Source organism: Sander vitreus, chromosome 8 (assembly GCF_031162955.1).
Source record: "Sander vitreus isolate 19-12246 chromosome 8, sanVit1, whole genome shotgun sequence".
NCBI lineage: Eukaryota > Metazoa > Chordata > Actinopteri > Perciformes > Percidae > Sander > Sander vitreus.
The window spans coordinates 3,827,057-3,842,183 of NC_135862.1; the positions used below are offsets into that span (position 1 = coordinate 3,827,057).

The 15,127-nt window shown below is 39.2% G+C and overlaps 2 protein-coding genes across 3 annotated transcripts; both read right to left on the bottom strand.

The window, feature by feature from the left end:
* Positions 1-1,177: 1,177 nt before the first annotated feature.
* On the bottom strand, positions 1,178-7,790 carry LOC144521814 (E3 ubiquitin-protein ligase TRIM39-like). Of its 2 annotated transcripts, none has more exons than XM_078256433.1 (2): positions 7,649-7,790; positions 1,178-4,659 (listed from the first exon to the last, which is right to left on the bottom strand). In XM_078256433.1, the coding sequence occupies exon 2, from the start codon at positions 4,649-4,651 to the stop codon at positions 3,044-3,046; it is 1,608 nt and encodes a 535-aa protein (XP_078112559.1). In that variant the 5' UTR covers positions 4,652-4,659; positions 7,649-7,790; the 3' UTR covers positions 1,178-3,043. The 2 variants fall into 2 exon arrangements, with proteins under 2 accessions (XP_078112559.1, XP_078112561.1); XM_078256435.1 differs by lacking the exon at positions 7,649-7,790 and adding an exon at positions 7,153-7,240 and having other exon boundaries at positions 1,178-4,660.
* Positions 7,791-8,406: 616 nt separating this feature from the next.
* On the bottom strand, positions 8,407-14,849 carry LOC144521815 (E3 ubiquitin-protein ligase TRIM39-like). The gene is made up of 2 exons (XM_078256436.1): positions 14,741-14,849; positions 8,407-11,273 (listed from the first exon to the last, which is right to left on the bottom strand). Exon 2 carries the CDS (start codon positions 11,262-11,264, stop codon positions 9,624-9,626), a length of 1,641 nt encoding a protein of 546 aa, XP_078112562.1. The 5' UTR covers positions 11,265-11,273; positions 14,741-14,849; the 3' UTR covers positions 8,407-9,623.
* Between the last annotated feature and the right edge of the window lie 278 nt (positions 14,850-15,127).

A 15,127-nucleotide genomic window follows, 5' to 3' on the forward strand; every position in this document is an offset into this window, starting at 1 on the left:
TGTATCACTCATTATTAGCTGCATAACTTGAAATTTTTAGTCTCATTATTTAGTTCCGGTGTTGCTTAAAGGTCCAGTGTATAACATGTTTAGTTGTTCATTATCAAAATCTGTGTTGCCCGTTCACAAACCTGTCCTTTTTCATGAATATTTACCACCACCATCAATTCCAAGTATTCCTTTTGGCTTGACATTTTACATTTGCATTCCCATGAACTGGGGTAGACGCTCCATATTCATGCTCCATCTTGAAATACGTTAGCCGGTAAGGGACATACAGGACATACTGCTCCGCCTTTCACGTTTTTGCTGTCACATGATAAACTCACAGGTGCTGCTAATGCTGCTAACGGGTATCGTAGCTTCCCGGCCCCGGCAAGTTTGAAGAAGGAAACATGGAGGACCACACGTATTCAAAATCCAAATTTCAGGAACAGGAGTCTTCTTCTTCGCCCTGAAAAAGGAGATTGAAAAGAGCAAGAGACCGGCTTTTTGAAGCATGAAGGCTACCGTAGCTGTAATACGTACTTTGAACTGCGTGGCGCGAGAGAGTTGATTGATATATGATCTCAACGCTAGATGGGAGAAATTCCTACACATTGGACCTTTAAAGGTACATGATTTAAACTTTGTGATCATTAGTCAACATTATACAGTATGTTTATTGTTGTTTAGTTGATCATTTAAACTTATCTCCAGTTTATTTCTATCATTTAGGCTATTTCCATCATGGAACTAAGCATATTATTTTCCCAAAAATAAATATGCATGATTTAAAAAAAACTCCAAATGTCAATATTATGTCTGCTTTACTGAAAACAATTTAAAAAAAAAAACGACTTTTAAATCCCCCAAATTGAAAATATTACATACATGGCATTTCAGGTGAACTGGATAGGAAACGGTCACAAATTGGGTTAATAACTCGGGGCAAAATACTTGAAACTTAAAACAGAAAAAGGTATAATCAGTAACAGTAGGTTTCATTTCTCTTGTTTCTTCTTTCAAGTTCATAAATATTTTGTTCTTTGCTGTAGAAATTGCTGTCATGTTGATTGATTGATTCAATGATTCAGCATTTATTTGAAATCCACATTTATTCCTTAAAAATGTTCAGCCTTTCCCAAGGAGTCCCTTACCTTTAGGCAGGCTGTAGCAAAAGAACAGAACCAGGACCTTTGGTTAGATTGTAGAGTGTACAATCTGGTTTTATTTAAAGATTGACAATCATGCAATCACACTAAAATCCTATACAAAAGAAAAAGGCTTCTAAAAATGATCAACCAGCTAGAGAGAAGAGGACTTTCCTTATGTGTCTCCTTTTTACACAGTTGGAGCGATAAACACTATGTATGATTGGATATACCTAAATACAAGCAATACATCTCCTAATGATTAGATATACTCAAAAACACAAACAATCAGTGGTGGAGGAAGTAAGGAAGTACAAGGAAGTAAAAGTACAAATAACCAGAGATATATTTAGTAAAAGTAAAAGTACAACAATGAAAACCCTACTTAAGTAAAAGTAAAAAGTAACTGATTTTAAATGTACTTTAAGTATTAAAAGTCTAGTAGCCTGCTTGCATAACGATTTATTCTCTTAATGTATATATTCTAATAATTTAAAAAAAAAACTGTATGGGCTGTGGCATTTTAATTTAGTTAGTTTTAGGTTAATGTAATTGTGCTTGCCATCTGTGGCTCAGTTTACATTCTGACTTACAATTCTGGTTATCTATCAGGGTGATCTGCATGAAGCTCGACTTTACATTATTTCCCACGGGACAGTGAATGCTGCACACATTTATTTAGCAAGAACACACAGGCTCGGACAACAAGTACGTGGCTTCACAGCTGAGGAGGACCGGGAGTGTTTTTAAGATAGATATACGGGTTGTATATTAACCTTATATGAACGGATGCTTCACATATGACCAAGCAGAGTATCTGATCAGAAAATGTAACGAAAATGTAACGGAACGTTGTAGAAATGTAGCGGAGTAGAAAGTATAGATAATTGCTGCAAAATGTAACGAAGTAAAAGTCAAAAGTATGTACTATTGATTGTACTTAAGTAAAGTACAGATACGTGAAAAATGTACTTAAGTACAGTAACGAAGTATTTGTACTTCGTTACATTCCACCACTGCAAACAACACATCTCCTAATGATTGGATATACTCAAAAACACAAACAATGACACCTGAAAATGTATATATTGAGACTTTGTTATATATTTACAATATTACAGCATATTCAAAACAACTAAATCAAATTAATATATTTCTTTATGATTGGTTAAAACACATTTAGTACATTGGCTTAAATCTCTACCTATCTACGTCATGCGTAAAACATCCTTAACAAGCTGTCCTTTAGCAAGGTATGCTATATTTTTAAGCATGCTTAAGGCAGAAAGTTCAAAAGGTCTTGATGAAGTTAGAAGCGAAGTTTGTTGGAAACAGAATTTATGGTAAAGGCCTCTGCAACAGCTTCTGTCAGATGATCTGGTTTGCTCTCAGAAGTTGACACATAGTTCTTATGTCAAATTTCTTTTGGGTCTTTTCTTCAGTTTGATTCATATATTTTGAATTTGTTTGTATCTCTGGCCCATGAGGCATTTAAGGGGTGCAGGACAAAGAAAATGGAGTATTCAAATAAGGTAAAGTCTGCACACCAGTGTAATGCTCCGAAAAGATATTATGGTGCAGAATCAGGCACACACGTTTCAGCCCAAAATTTGGCCTTCCTCAGGTGTATATGATTGTGGTATCTCATGTCATCAAGTCAAATGATCAGATGGCATGTGATGTGGAATAAACATCGGAATATTATTTAGATATAGGTTTACATATAAATATTGTCCCCCTAATCATTATGAAGAATCATCCCTGCTAAAGCTAGGCTGTCGGACTAGGCTCAGATATTTAATCAACTTCCCTAGTTGGCATTATGTCCCATGCAGTGGTGATATAACAATGGTAGTTAGGGCTTAATCCCCTAAAAATTCCGGATTAATCCAGAAAAATTTCTTCCCTTTTCATTGTAATACACAATTCTCACTAGGGCTGTGTATTTTAATACCATCATTCGGGCAGGGACTAAAGAATGGGTAGAGTTTATCAGTGAAAGAGCAGCCAGTAAAGGAATAGATAAGAGCTGCAGCATCAACGTCATAAAATGAGACCAGACCCTCCTCATAATCCACAAACACCCCCACTTTCTCAGGTTTTGTCTTCAGAGAGAGATGGACTGAAGGGCCAGCAGGAGCATAGTACCTACTGGTACCCAACATTTTCCACTTATGACATACAGTCCAGTAACCATTTGACGGGCTCAGTATGGTTTCTTCCTTCATGTTGGTCAACTTCCTGGCCACTCCTAAAGTCCAATCTGACCACTTCTTAAAATGAACCTGGAAATAAAACCTTCCTGAAGTGAAAGCCTGCTTTGATAAGACACATCTACACTCTGTACCCTGATTTACCTGTTGTCTATCATTAGACTGGGTGGGTTTGGGATGTACTATATCAGGATCAAGTGTCACATCCACTGCATACCGCTGGACCCTCTTCAGCTCGGCCTCAAAAAGCTTCTTCATCAGTTTATCGAGCGTCTCCTCCAGCTGATACACAGCTCTCGCCACCATCCCATCGTATTTAAGTGGACGGATGCTGATGTTTGTCCAGTTCTTGGTGGATGGAGCGGCGTTAAGGGACGAGAAGCTCTGGAGGAGGTGGAGGTGGTCTTCAGACTGTGAGAGCTGCTCAAGCTCAGTGCTTCTCTTCTTCAACTCTGAGATTTCTTGTTCCAGCTCTTTGATGAAGCCTTCAGCCTGTTTCTTTGTCTTTCTCTGCTTCTTTTTGATCGTGTCGATGAGCTCGGCCTGGCTTCTCTCAACAGACTCCTTCAGAGCAGTGAAGACCTGAACACCATCTAATATCTCTCTGTCTGCATCTTTATCACTGAGCTCCACTGAGTGTTTGATCTCCTGAATCTTCAGTCGTCTCTTCTGGATCATCTGCTGAATTTCAGCCTCTGTCTTCCCCAGCACTGCTTTCTTAACTTCATATTCTTCTGTCAGAGGAACAACGTCATGTGTCTTGTGGTCTGAAACAGTGCAGAGCATGCAGACACACATTTGGTCGGTCTTGCAGAACAGCTCCAGCAGTTTATCGTGCTTCGTACACATCCTGCCTTCCAGGTTCTTCACAGGGTCGATCAGCTGATGTCTTTTCAGGCCTGACCTTGTCATATGAGGCTCCAGGTGAGTCTCACAGTAGGAGGCCAGACACACCAGGCAGGACTTCAGGGCCTTCAGTTTGGTTCCAGTGCAGACGTCACAGGGAACTTCTCCTGGTTTGGACACTTGTTGCTCTGAGCTGCTGCTGCTGGCTTTCTGTTGAGCTGACTGTCTGAACTGAGCAGCCATCTCAGAGATCAAAGTATTGACCCGCAGCTCAGGTCTGGTGTTGAAAACCTTTTTACAGTTGGGACACTGACACCGGACATTACTATCCCAGTGTTGAGTGATGCAGGTTTTACAGAAGTTGTGTCCACATGGTATGGCGACTGGATCAGTGAACACATCCAGACAGATGGAGCATAGAAACCGATCTTCAGTCAGCAGACAGCTGGCAGCAGACATATCGACACTCTGAGGATAAAGATGTAAAAAACAAAACTAATTACATATCACTTGATTACTTGTTTCATAATATAAAACTATCATTAGTGGAATATTAGGATAGTCATCCTAAATTCTGTTATAATGCATCAATATGATTGAGTAAATTCAGGACCGGTATTACGGTATCAGAAAAATCCATATCACCAGTGAAATGAATACCTGTATATGGTATGAACCAGTATACCGCCCAGCACTGCACTAAATGATATAATACTGCTACGCTGCTGCTTATATTGTAATTGAAGTGAAATATTTGTATTTTAATTTACATTGCTTGCACTTTACACTCTCTGCCTTTTTGGAATTAAAAAGCTTCAAAAGCGATTGCGGGCATAATGAGCTCGCTGGTCGGCTGTCACACACACACACACACACACACACACACACACACACACACACACACACACACACACACACACACACGCACACGACAGGGATTAAAGTGAAAAAAAATCTGTCATAAACTGTTCACATCTACATATGCAGATAGCACCTCTTTTGCAATGGCGCCCTATTCGTTTTTAATGTACAACAAGATGCTAACAGCAAAGAGAGTAAAGGGAGTATAGCGAGTGTTCTCTTTTCCTGATGAACCAAACAATATTTCAGTACCATCCCACGACTAACCATTGCTGTTCTTTTCTATTGCAGCAATCGTATTCTAGAAAGGCTTTTCCTTACACTCTATTTAATTACTTCAGGCCAAAAGTGTTTAGGGAGATTTTTTTTTTGTTAATATGCAATTCAACACTAAGTCAAATCTATAAAATCAAGTTTACAAGACTTCACTGTTTTTATTCAAGAGCTACTAATAATGAAACATATATAACTTTTCAGTGAAAGCTGTTTTTATTATTTAAATTCAAACTGTAAAATTTTTACAATAAACACTGTTGTATCTATCTCAGACACGTCTGTGCCTTCCGTTAGCAACAACGCATCCATGATGGCTAGTGGCCTTGCCAAATAGTGGTTACCATTAGACGCACACAAATCATGACGCTAATATGCGAGGAAACTGGTTCTGGGTTTTGTGCTATCAATTATTTTATATTAACACGCTCAGTCAAAACATTCCGTCGCAAATTGTGAAAGATTGTGGACATGTCTTAAGCTGGGATAGAGATGGGATAATAAATTGCATTCGGTACAGTTTATACAGGGTACCCCCAGGATTCTTCAAGTTCAATTTAAGACTTTTTAAGACCTTTTAACTACCACCTAGGATGAAATGTAATGCCAACTTCACAGCCATATAATGATTTACCAGGTAATTTCACCTGAATTTAATATAACATTTTATTATAATACTCAACAATCCTATTTAGTTCACAAAGGCATGTTTGTACTCTAATAACATCAAATAATAAAGTATTTGTCGCATGAATCGCTCTTATTCTATGAAACTTAAAAAAACAAAATAAATAGGATGATAAAAAATAAAACGTGCATTATGGAGGTGTCACAATTAGTCCCACTTTGGCTATATAATGTAATATAATATGCCAATGTAAATGCCAATTGCTTCAGTGATTGTTTCATCCCGTCCTGCTATGCATCTGAAGGCTGCTTAATAGCAGCGGAATAAAGAGTTGGGCTCCGGGTTTTTTTTTTCTCACCCCGGTGATCGGCACATCTGGGTGATACCGTCAAATGTGCGTTAGCATGTTGGCTGCTTTTCAAACATACCCTACCAAAGGTGGAGCACCGCCGACACCGTCATCGTCTTATTCACAACCCTCTCTCCGTCTTCCAGCTCCCCCGTTTCATTAGCGCTAGACTGACTCGCACGCCGATCCGCTTGTTGTGCTAACCTCAGCCACATTGCTCTCAGCCTCGTCCGCCAGCTGGTCCGCATCTATGGCCAGACCTTCAGACACTTGCCCATTCTAACCGACAAGCTAACGTTAGCTTGTTAGTAGCACGGTGCGAGACGTTTTGTTTTCTTTCCTGACAACTGATTGATTTGCGCCTGAGCTTGGATGTTTAGGGCCAGAGCTTTCTCACCATGTCCACGGATTTAAGATAAAACACCATGTTGCGCCATTATTATTGTTGTATTGCCTAGCTACATCCATGTGTCGCGCACCCCGTGTCCGCGCCATGGATGTATTAAGAGAACGGTCCACGCACACTCCATGGTCAAGAGCGTAAAGAAAAACACTGACGTGAATAGTACCTGTACTGTCATTTTACATCCCAGTCACACGGAGTAAATTGTAAAGTCACACACACACACACACAAAGCATTTATTGAGGACGTTACATATTTATTTCATCCTATGAAAGGACAAGACATAATTTGTAAACGAAATGTACAACTTTGTGAATGTTATTCAAGACTTTTAAGGCCTTAAAAAGTCCAAAGAGTCCAAAACAAATTTGGGACAATAAAGTATATCTTATCTTATCTTATCATTATCTATGTACATACTGAGTACTTGAGTATGTAGACCTACCTACTTTCCACCACTGCCAGTTGTTAAATAATCAGCTGTTCTGTCTTACAAAGCTAGACAGCAGGAACTACAGAGACAGTGAGGCTAAGAGGAAAGAGTTTAAAAGTTTAAGGATACTTACCAAAGTGTCTCACAGTTGTACAAATTGTAAAACATAAATGTTGGGATTGATAATAGGCAATTACAGACATGTCACATAAAGTCAAACTGTGTACTGTACTTTAAACCATACTGTTTTTCAATTACGGGACAGAAACCGGCAATACAAGTGGTAAAAATGTCAATTTTGTAGCTTTTTATAATCAATGAACAAAATGACGCATTAAATCAGACACCACACCCAACTCTGTTTGTCGACAATCCGAAGAGAATTTTAGCTAGGCTATTTAGCATCTAGCAGGCCTACTTTATCTGCTGTTACTTTGTTTCTTTGTTCTGGATTCTGGTTTAACTTTGAGCACATATTTAGTGAGTGCATTTTGTCTCAGTGTACTCATCAGTGTTTGGCAGAGATTCTGCTGTTGTTGAGAAAAAGCTGCTGGATTCAGTTTCTTTAGAGAGAAACAGAGAGAGTTGTCTCAACTGTAGCTCTGTTATCGGTCAGACAGCTTTCACTTTCAATTCAGGAAATGATACGTTACAGCTCTCTTTCAGTGTTGCTCCTCTCAGTGGAGCTCTGTGAGAAACATTATAAGAAGGAGGAAAATAAAAGTTTAAAACTGAGATGGAGAATTCTTCTGATTGGACCACTGCAGTAACGTGCTTCTCTGTGATTCTCCCTTTTTAAAAGTAGTGCAAAACCTTTTAAGTAAAAGTCTTCTTAAGTGAAAACTAAAAAACAACTACAAAACACAAAACTCATCAATGACATTAGACAGAGTACTTTCAGACTTGGAACTGATTGTGCTCCTGCATTCATATCTGCTTCAGCATCAGACTCTGTAGTTATTCATTAAGAGCATGAGAGCAAGAGCATCAGCTGTTTTCTTCAGGTTTGATATTAATAAAAAACTAAATAACTTAATCAGACACAATAAACACTTTATTCTGCTTTTGTTTATATAAAAAGAAAAAGAAGATGGAAAAGTGAATCTCTTGTCTTATTTATAAACTGCACATCAATAATTTGTGACACCAATTCTTATGTTTTATGATTAACAATTGTTTTTTCAATTTATTTTTTAAAGTGACATACAAAACGTAAAATTTACAATAACATATCCCCTCCTCCCTGAGGCCACCCCCTCCCCCCCCACTCCTTACTTAGACTTACTTAGACAAAAATGAAGAAAAGATGACATAACCATACTATTCAAGACAATTAGATGAATTGAGATAAAAGACAAAAATCTATAAAGCAAATAAACATGTATATGTGACAACAATAAGCACAAAGTATATGCTTTTCCACAGCACATGGCTTTAGCCTGGGAAAACCCTGACGAACTTCCGGCAAATTTGAGAAATTTGCTCTGCAAGTCCAAGAGCCCATTCAAGCCCATTTCCAATTTTTCCAAATTGAGGCACCAATCACAACCGTTGAGGCGGGCTTCACACGATGACAATAGCGCAGCGACGTTGAAGCAGATTTTGTACATAACAAAGACGGCTGCACTCGTTCGAATCAGCTATCGCATCTGTTTTAAGCGATTTGATCGTTTCCTTTTTGTTAAAAACCGAGCAAAGAACAACACTCGAAGCCTTCATATCTAAAAAAGATGTTGTCGTGGTCTTGCTGACTGGATTCGGCAAAAGTCTGATATATTAACATACGTCATCTCCTTCATCAGTCTGAGTGGTTTTAAGTCTATCCAACTGTGCCCAGAGGCCATTGGTGACGCCCCTTTGGAAATGGGCTGTGAATGAACCTTCCCCAGACCTACTCTCAGTTACAACTGAGAAGGGTCTGGTGTCAACCAGGCTATGGCTTCTTAGGAGCCCTCCAAAAAGTACTTTCCCTATTTTCTAGTGTATACATTCAATCTTTCAAGCTGATGTTATTTCTTAAAAGCCGCCACCATAACCATCTCACAAGGCCACTGTTGGATTGAAGGCACCCCTTCATTTTTCCATCGTCCTAGAAGAATCTGTCCGGCTATCATTAAAACAGGACCCAGATTTTTATGTGCTTATCTATTACGCTTATGATTGATCAATGTCCTAGCACAAATAGTCTTGGGCTGAATTAAACCTGGCTCCTTGCTTACAGTTATTATGTAAATTATTATATTTTTAATGATTAGACAAATGGTTTGAATTTGGCACCCATGCATTAAACAAAATCAATGCAGGTAATGCAGTTTTTAGAATTTGACTACATTTGATAATATCAATCAGTGCTGGGAACTTGGTGCATTGTGACAGGGGAAAAACACCCAATCAGAATATAAAAAAACTAAAATGTATACACCATAAATCACCAATACATATAAATATAGTGAATATTTTTTGTAAAAAATCAAATGGTTGTTCTACTCAGTATGATTGACAGGAGAGATGATCAGAGGGGCAGAGTTTTTACCACCATAGTTATTACAAGGACAAAAGAGTGGGTAGAGTTTCTCAGTGAAGAAGCAGCCAGTAAAGGAGTAAATAAGAGCTGCAGCATTAACGTCATAAAAGGAGACCAGACCCTCCTCATAATCCACAAACACCCCTACCTTCTCAGGCCGAGACTTCAGAGAGAGACAGATTACATGGTCAGCACAAGATTTGTACTCGTTTGCATTACTCAAACATATTAACCAGTAGCCAATCTGAGGGCTTGGTGTGATGCTTCCTTTCCTGTTGATCGACTCTCTGGCCACTCCCAAATACCAGTGAGTCTTCCCTTTAACCTGAACCTCGTAATAAAATCTTCCTGAAGAGAAACTCTGCTTTGCTAAAACATTTGGGCCAGTATCAAATCTCTCTGGATTGTCTGAGAGATTCTTCTTTACATCATCATGTTTAACTTGTTTTCCATCATCAGACAAGATGAGTTTGGGATGTGCTGTATCAGGGTTGAGTGTCACATCCACTGCAGACCGCTGGAACCTCTTCAGCTCGGCCTCGGCGAGCAGCTTTATCATCTGTTTACTGAGCGTCTCCTCCAGCTGATTCACAGCTCTCACCACAGTTCCCTTAATTGGTGGATGGACTTTGACTTCTGTCCAGTCCTTCGTGGGTGGAACAGTGTTGAGGAAGGCAAAGCTCTGGAGGACGTGGAAGTGGTCTTCAGACTGTGAGAGCTGCTCCACCTCAGTGCTTCTCTTCTTCAGCTCTGAGATTTCCTGTTCTAGCTCAATGATGAAACCTTCAGCCTGTTTCTCTTTCTTTCTCTGCTTCTCTTTGATCGTGTCGATGAGCTCAGCCTGGCTTCTCTCAACAGACTCCTTTAGAGCGGTGAAGACCTGAACACCATCTAATATCTCTCTGTCTGCATCTTCCTCACTGAGCTCCACTGAGTGTTTGATCTCTTGAATCTTCAGTTGTCTCTTCTGGATCATCTGCTGAATTTCAGCCTCTGTCTTCCCCAGCTTGGCCTTCTTTTCTTCATATTCTTCTTTCAAATGAACAACATCATGTAGCACGTGGTCTGAAATGGTGCAGAGCATGCAGACACACATTTGGTCGGTCTTACAGAACAGCTCCAGCAGTTTATCGTGCTTCGTACACATCCTGCCTTCCAGGTTCTTCACAGGGTCGATCAGCTGATGTCTTTTCAGACCTGACATTGTCAGATGAGGCTCCAGGTGAGTCTCACAGTAGGAGACCAGACACACCAGGCAGGACTTCAGGGCCATCAGTTTGGTTCCAGTGCAGACGTCACAGGGAACTTCTCGTGGTTTGGACCCTTGCTCTAAACTGCTGATGATGAATTTTGGTTGAGCTGACTGTCTGAACTGAGCAGCCATCTCAGAGATGAAAGTATTGACCCGTAGCTCAGGTCTGGTGTAGAAAACCTCTTTACAGTTAGGACACTGATTGGGGACATTAATATTCCAGTGTTGAGTGATGCAGTTTTTACAGAAGTTGTGTCCACATGGTGTGCTGACTGGATCGGTGAACACATCCAGACAGATGGAGCACAGAAACTGATCTTCAGTCAGCAGACAGCTGGCAGCAGACATATCGACACTCTGTGGACAAAAAGTGTGGAAAAATCAAACTTTTAACATATTTACTTATTATTTGTGCCATCCTGGATGCTTTTGTCATATTGCACTCAACTTAGGGAAAGATTTACTTTATTTGTTTTTTTCAATGCGATAGGTCGGGACCCTTGGCACCACTTTTTGTCTAGGTCGGGACCAATTTTGTGTCATTTTTCAATGTGCAGGGTAAAACCACTTAGTTAGGGTTAGGGAAAGATTGTGAGTGGGATAAAAAAAAGAACATGAACATCAGTCTCCTGTGTAAAAGTCCTGTGTTGTTTGACCCATCCACCACCTTAACCTGCCTCCTTATTTTCTCTTTCACAATACTCGCTACCGTTGTCACTTTTATACTATGTCATCTTATAGCGCTGCAGTCAAGCTGCTGCTCTGCCTGGTGTGTCCTATACTGACGTAAATGGTGATTTTTGCGTCGTTATCTGACGCTGAGAGCCACTGACCGTGAACGTGTTACAAATTAACGTAACTACTTTTTCTGGGTAAACGTAGTTCCTTTTTTAATTCGGCGCAACCTTACTTTTCCCAGGGACAGATTTGACAGCGACACTGCCTTCTCTGCTGCGCGCTTGCACAATAGTCACATGCTCCACACAGTACGTGACAGAGGCTGGTAGCAGAGCAATCATGGCAAGCGAGAAGCAGCCAACGCTAACTTTTGAGGGATGGAGGTATTCCCACTACTTCAAACTCGTTGAAACTTTTGTCCACTGCCGTTAACTCAACTGCCAACCTCACCAAGCATTTGAAAGGAAAACATGCTAACATGAAGCTTGTAGCTCGAGATCCCCGGGGAAATCATTATATGTCGAGTCCAAGCCCAAATAAGCAGCTAAAACTTCATTTTCACCAGCAGGTAACTAAACAAGAGTTGGACAAACTTGTTGCTATGTTCATCGTTGAAGAAATGTTGTCTATCAATGCTGTCGAATCTCCCACTTTCAGAAAGATACTTATTTAGCAACATAAAAGTAACGTAAAAGTAACGAGTAACATAAAAAGTTACTTTCCATAGGGGGTAACTAACTAAAGTAACAGATTACGTTTTTTAAGAAGTAACGAGTAACGAGCAAACACTACTTTTTAAAAGTCACTCCCCCAACACTGCTGACCAAGCGTCGGTATTTGACGAGTTGGAAGTGAGAAATGGGTGGAATAAATTTGCATCCTTAATCTTCATTTATTAACCATGTGATTTACTAAGATGCCCCAATATACAATCAGGTCCTGGACTTTGCTGCGAGTGAAGGAGAGCGTAGATGTGCAGTTGAGCAGTGGTATTTTATGGGATCACCAGCCTCAGAAAATAAGTCCTAACATGAAGATCTTCATTCCAAAACATTTACCTTGGCTGGGTAATAAATAACTATATCTGAAATAATGAATCTAATTTTTAATACAATAGCCAATATTTGCTTATACATGTATGGGAAATGAAAACTGCAGGATAGTGTAACAACGTCTCTCAACAACCCCCACGAAACTTCCTGTCTGAGTAGAGCTTGGTTTTGAGTTCATACCTGTTGTTGACCAGTGATGGGAGTAACGCGTTACAAAAGTAACGCAATTACAGTAATGTATTCCTTTTTGCTGTAACGCAGTAATATAACGCATTACTAATAAAATGTCGGTAATATTATACCCGTTCTAATCTCAGTAACGCGAGTTACAACGCATTTTAACCCGAAATTTAGTGGCGTTTGTTTTTTTAAGAATTCACCAACACCGCGAAACATTTCGGCACAGAAAAAAAAGTCCACAAGTTCCTGTTTCTGGATATGGTGGTTGAAATGACTGCAGAGACGGATACATTTGCGACATGGACATTATTTTCAGGAGTTTTTTTATGCTGCGTTGAAGCGAGCTGTTCCGTCACTGTTCCCGTGGACCAGAGACGGTAGGCTATAGGGACAACATCTGTGTCCTGTCAGTGCCGACAGCAATGTGCCCGAGCAGCTGACAGATAACAACATGTCGGGAACTAATGTTTACTCTTGCTAAACGTAATATCATTACATTTTATCAGCGGTGGAAAGTAACTATAGCCTACCGTAGGCTACTTCCATTCAATTATAAGGTGCTTTTAATTGAGTATTTTCATTTTCTCCTACTTATTAGGCTACTTCTAGTCCACCACAATTCAAAGTCAAGTAGGCTATTGTACGTTTCACTTCACTATTTATTTTATAGCTTTAGTTTCTTTGCAGATTCAGATTAATAATACAAAATAATATGAATAAATTATTATGTATTAAAGTGGATAAAGATGAGACGGTTGATCCCGTGGTGAAATTCACAAGCTACCTGCCAAGTCATACTTCTGCTTTTATTTAGGTGAAAGTAACTCAAAAGTAATGCAAAAGTAGTGTAAAGCATTACAATTCAGAGACAGTAATATTGTAATATAACTAATTACTCTCAAATGACAGTGACTAGTAATCAATAATGTATTACATTTTGGAAGTAACTTGCCCAACACTTTTGTTGACACAGTAAATATTATCAGCTGTTCTGTCTAGAAAAGGCAGACAGTAGGAACTATAGAGAATGAGAGAACCGGGTTCAAAGTTCAAGACTACTGACCGACAAAGTGTGTCACACTTATATAAGTTGTGAAATGTCAAGTTTATGACTATACATGCAATAAAAGTTGTCAGATTAAATCAGACATTGTACTCTGTTTGGACAATCCAAAGGGCAATTCACCCTTCAATAGTTTATCTAGCGTTACATTTTCTTTTTGTTTTATTTCAATACTGCCGTCTATATGTATGCTGCATACCAAACTCAGTTATTAAGATGTAATCTAAACAGATTTTCCAATTCCAGGAAAGAAACAGGTTGGTAAAAGTCTGAAAATGAGCTCAAACTAAAGCTGGGACTGTGTTCTGTCTAACCTTAACTAGCTGTAGTTCAATTCACTGTCGCTGTTTTTACCTCCGTTTTGTAGTTCGGCAAAATGTACAGTTCTCTGGCATGATATTTTGTATATGGTAAATAAGATGTCAAATAAAAAGTCATACTCTGATTTCAACCAAATATTTAGTGAGTTCAAAGTTCATGGCTACTTACCAAAGTGTCTCACAGTTGTACAAATTGTAAAACATAAATGTTGGGCCTTTATAGGCAATTAGAGACATGTCACATAAAGTCAAACTGTGTACTGTACTTTAAACCATACTGTTTTTTAATTACGGGACAGAAACCGGCCATACAAGTTGTAAAAATATTTTTACCTTTTTATAATCAATGAACAAAATGACACATTAAACCACAGCCAACTCTGTTTTTCGACAATCCAAAGGGAATCTAAGATAGGCTAGTTAGCTTCTAGGAGGCCTGCTTTATCTTCTGTTACTTTGTTTCTTTGTTCTGGATTCTGGTTTAACTTTGAGCACATATTTAGTGAGTGCATTTTGTCTCAGTGTACTCACCAGTGTTTGGCAGAGATTCTGCTGTTGTTGAGAAAAAGCTGCTGGATTCAGTTGAATGATGTCTTTGGAGAGAATCAGGAAATAGACTTCAGGAAATAATTTATTTCAGGAAATGTGATGTTGCAGCTCCCCTCTTTCACTGTTGCTCCACCTCTCAGTGGAGCTCTGTGAGGGAGGTTTTATTGACTCTTTGGTAAATACCTTGACATAGCTTTGGAGCAAGGTGAGTTTTGACTTTTTGTTTCTTCAAATTTTTTTCTACAATGAAAGTATACAGCCGCCCTAAAGACCATCCAACTACAAACAGACAACATAACAAAACAGAGCAAGATATTCAAGAACTCCCTGTATCTTTTGATCAATAAGCTGCAACACTCTCTTTACTGT

Bases quoted from the DNA above. Each gene is read 5' to 3' on its own strand.
- LOC144521814 (XM_078256433.1), bottom strand. From the start codon at position 4,651: ATGTCTGCTGCCAGCTGTCTGCTGACTGAAGATCGGTTTCTATGCTCC.
- LOC144521815 (XM_078256436.1), bottom strand. From the start codon at position 11,264: ATGTCTGCTGCCAGCTGTCTGCTGACTGAAGATCAGTTTCTGTGCTCC.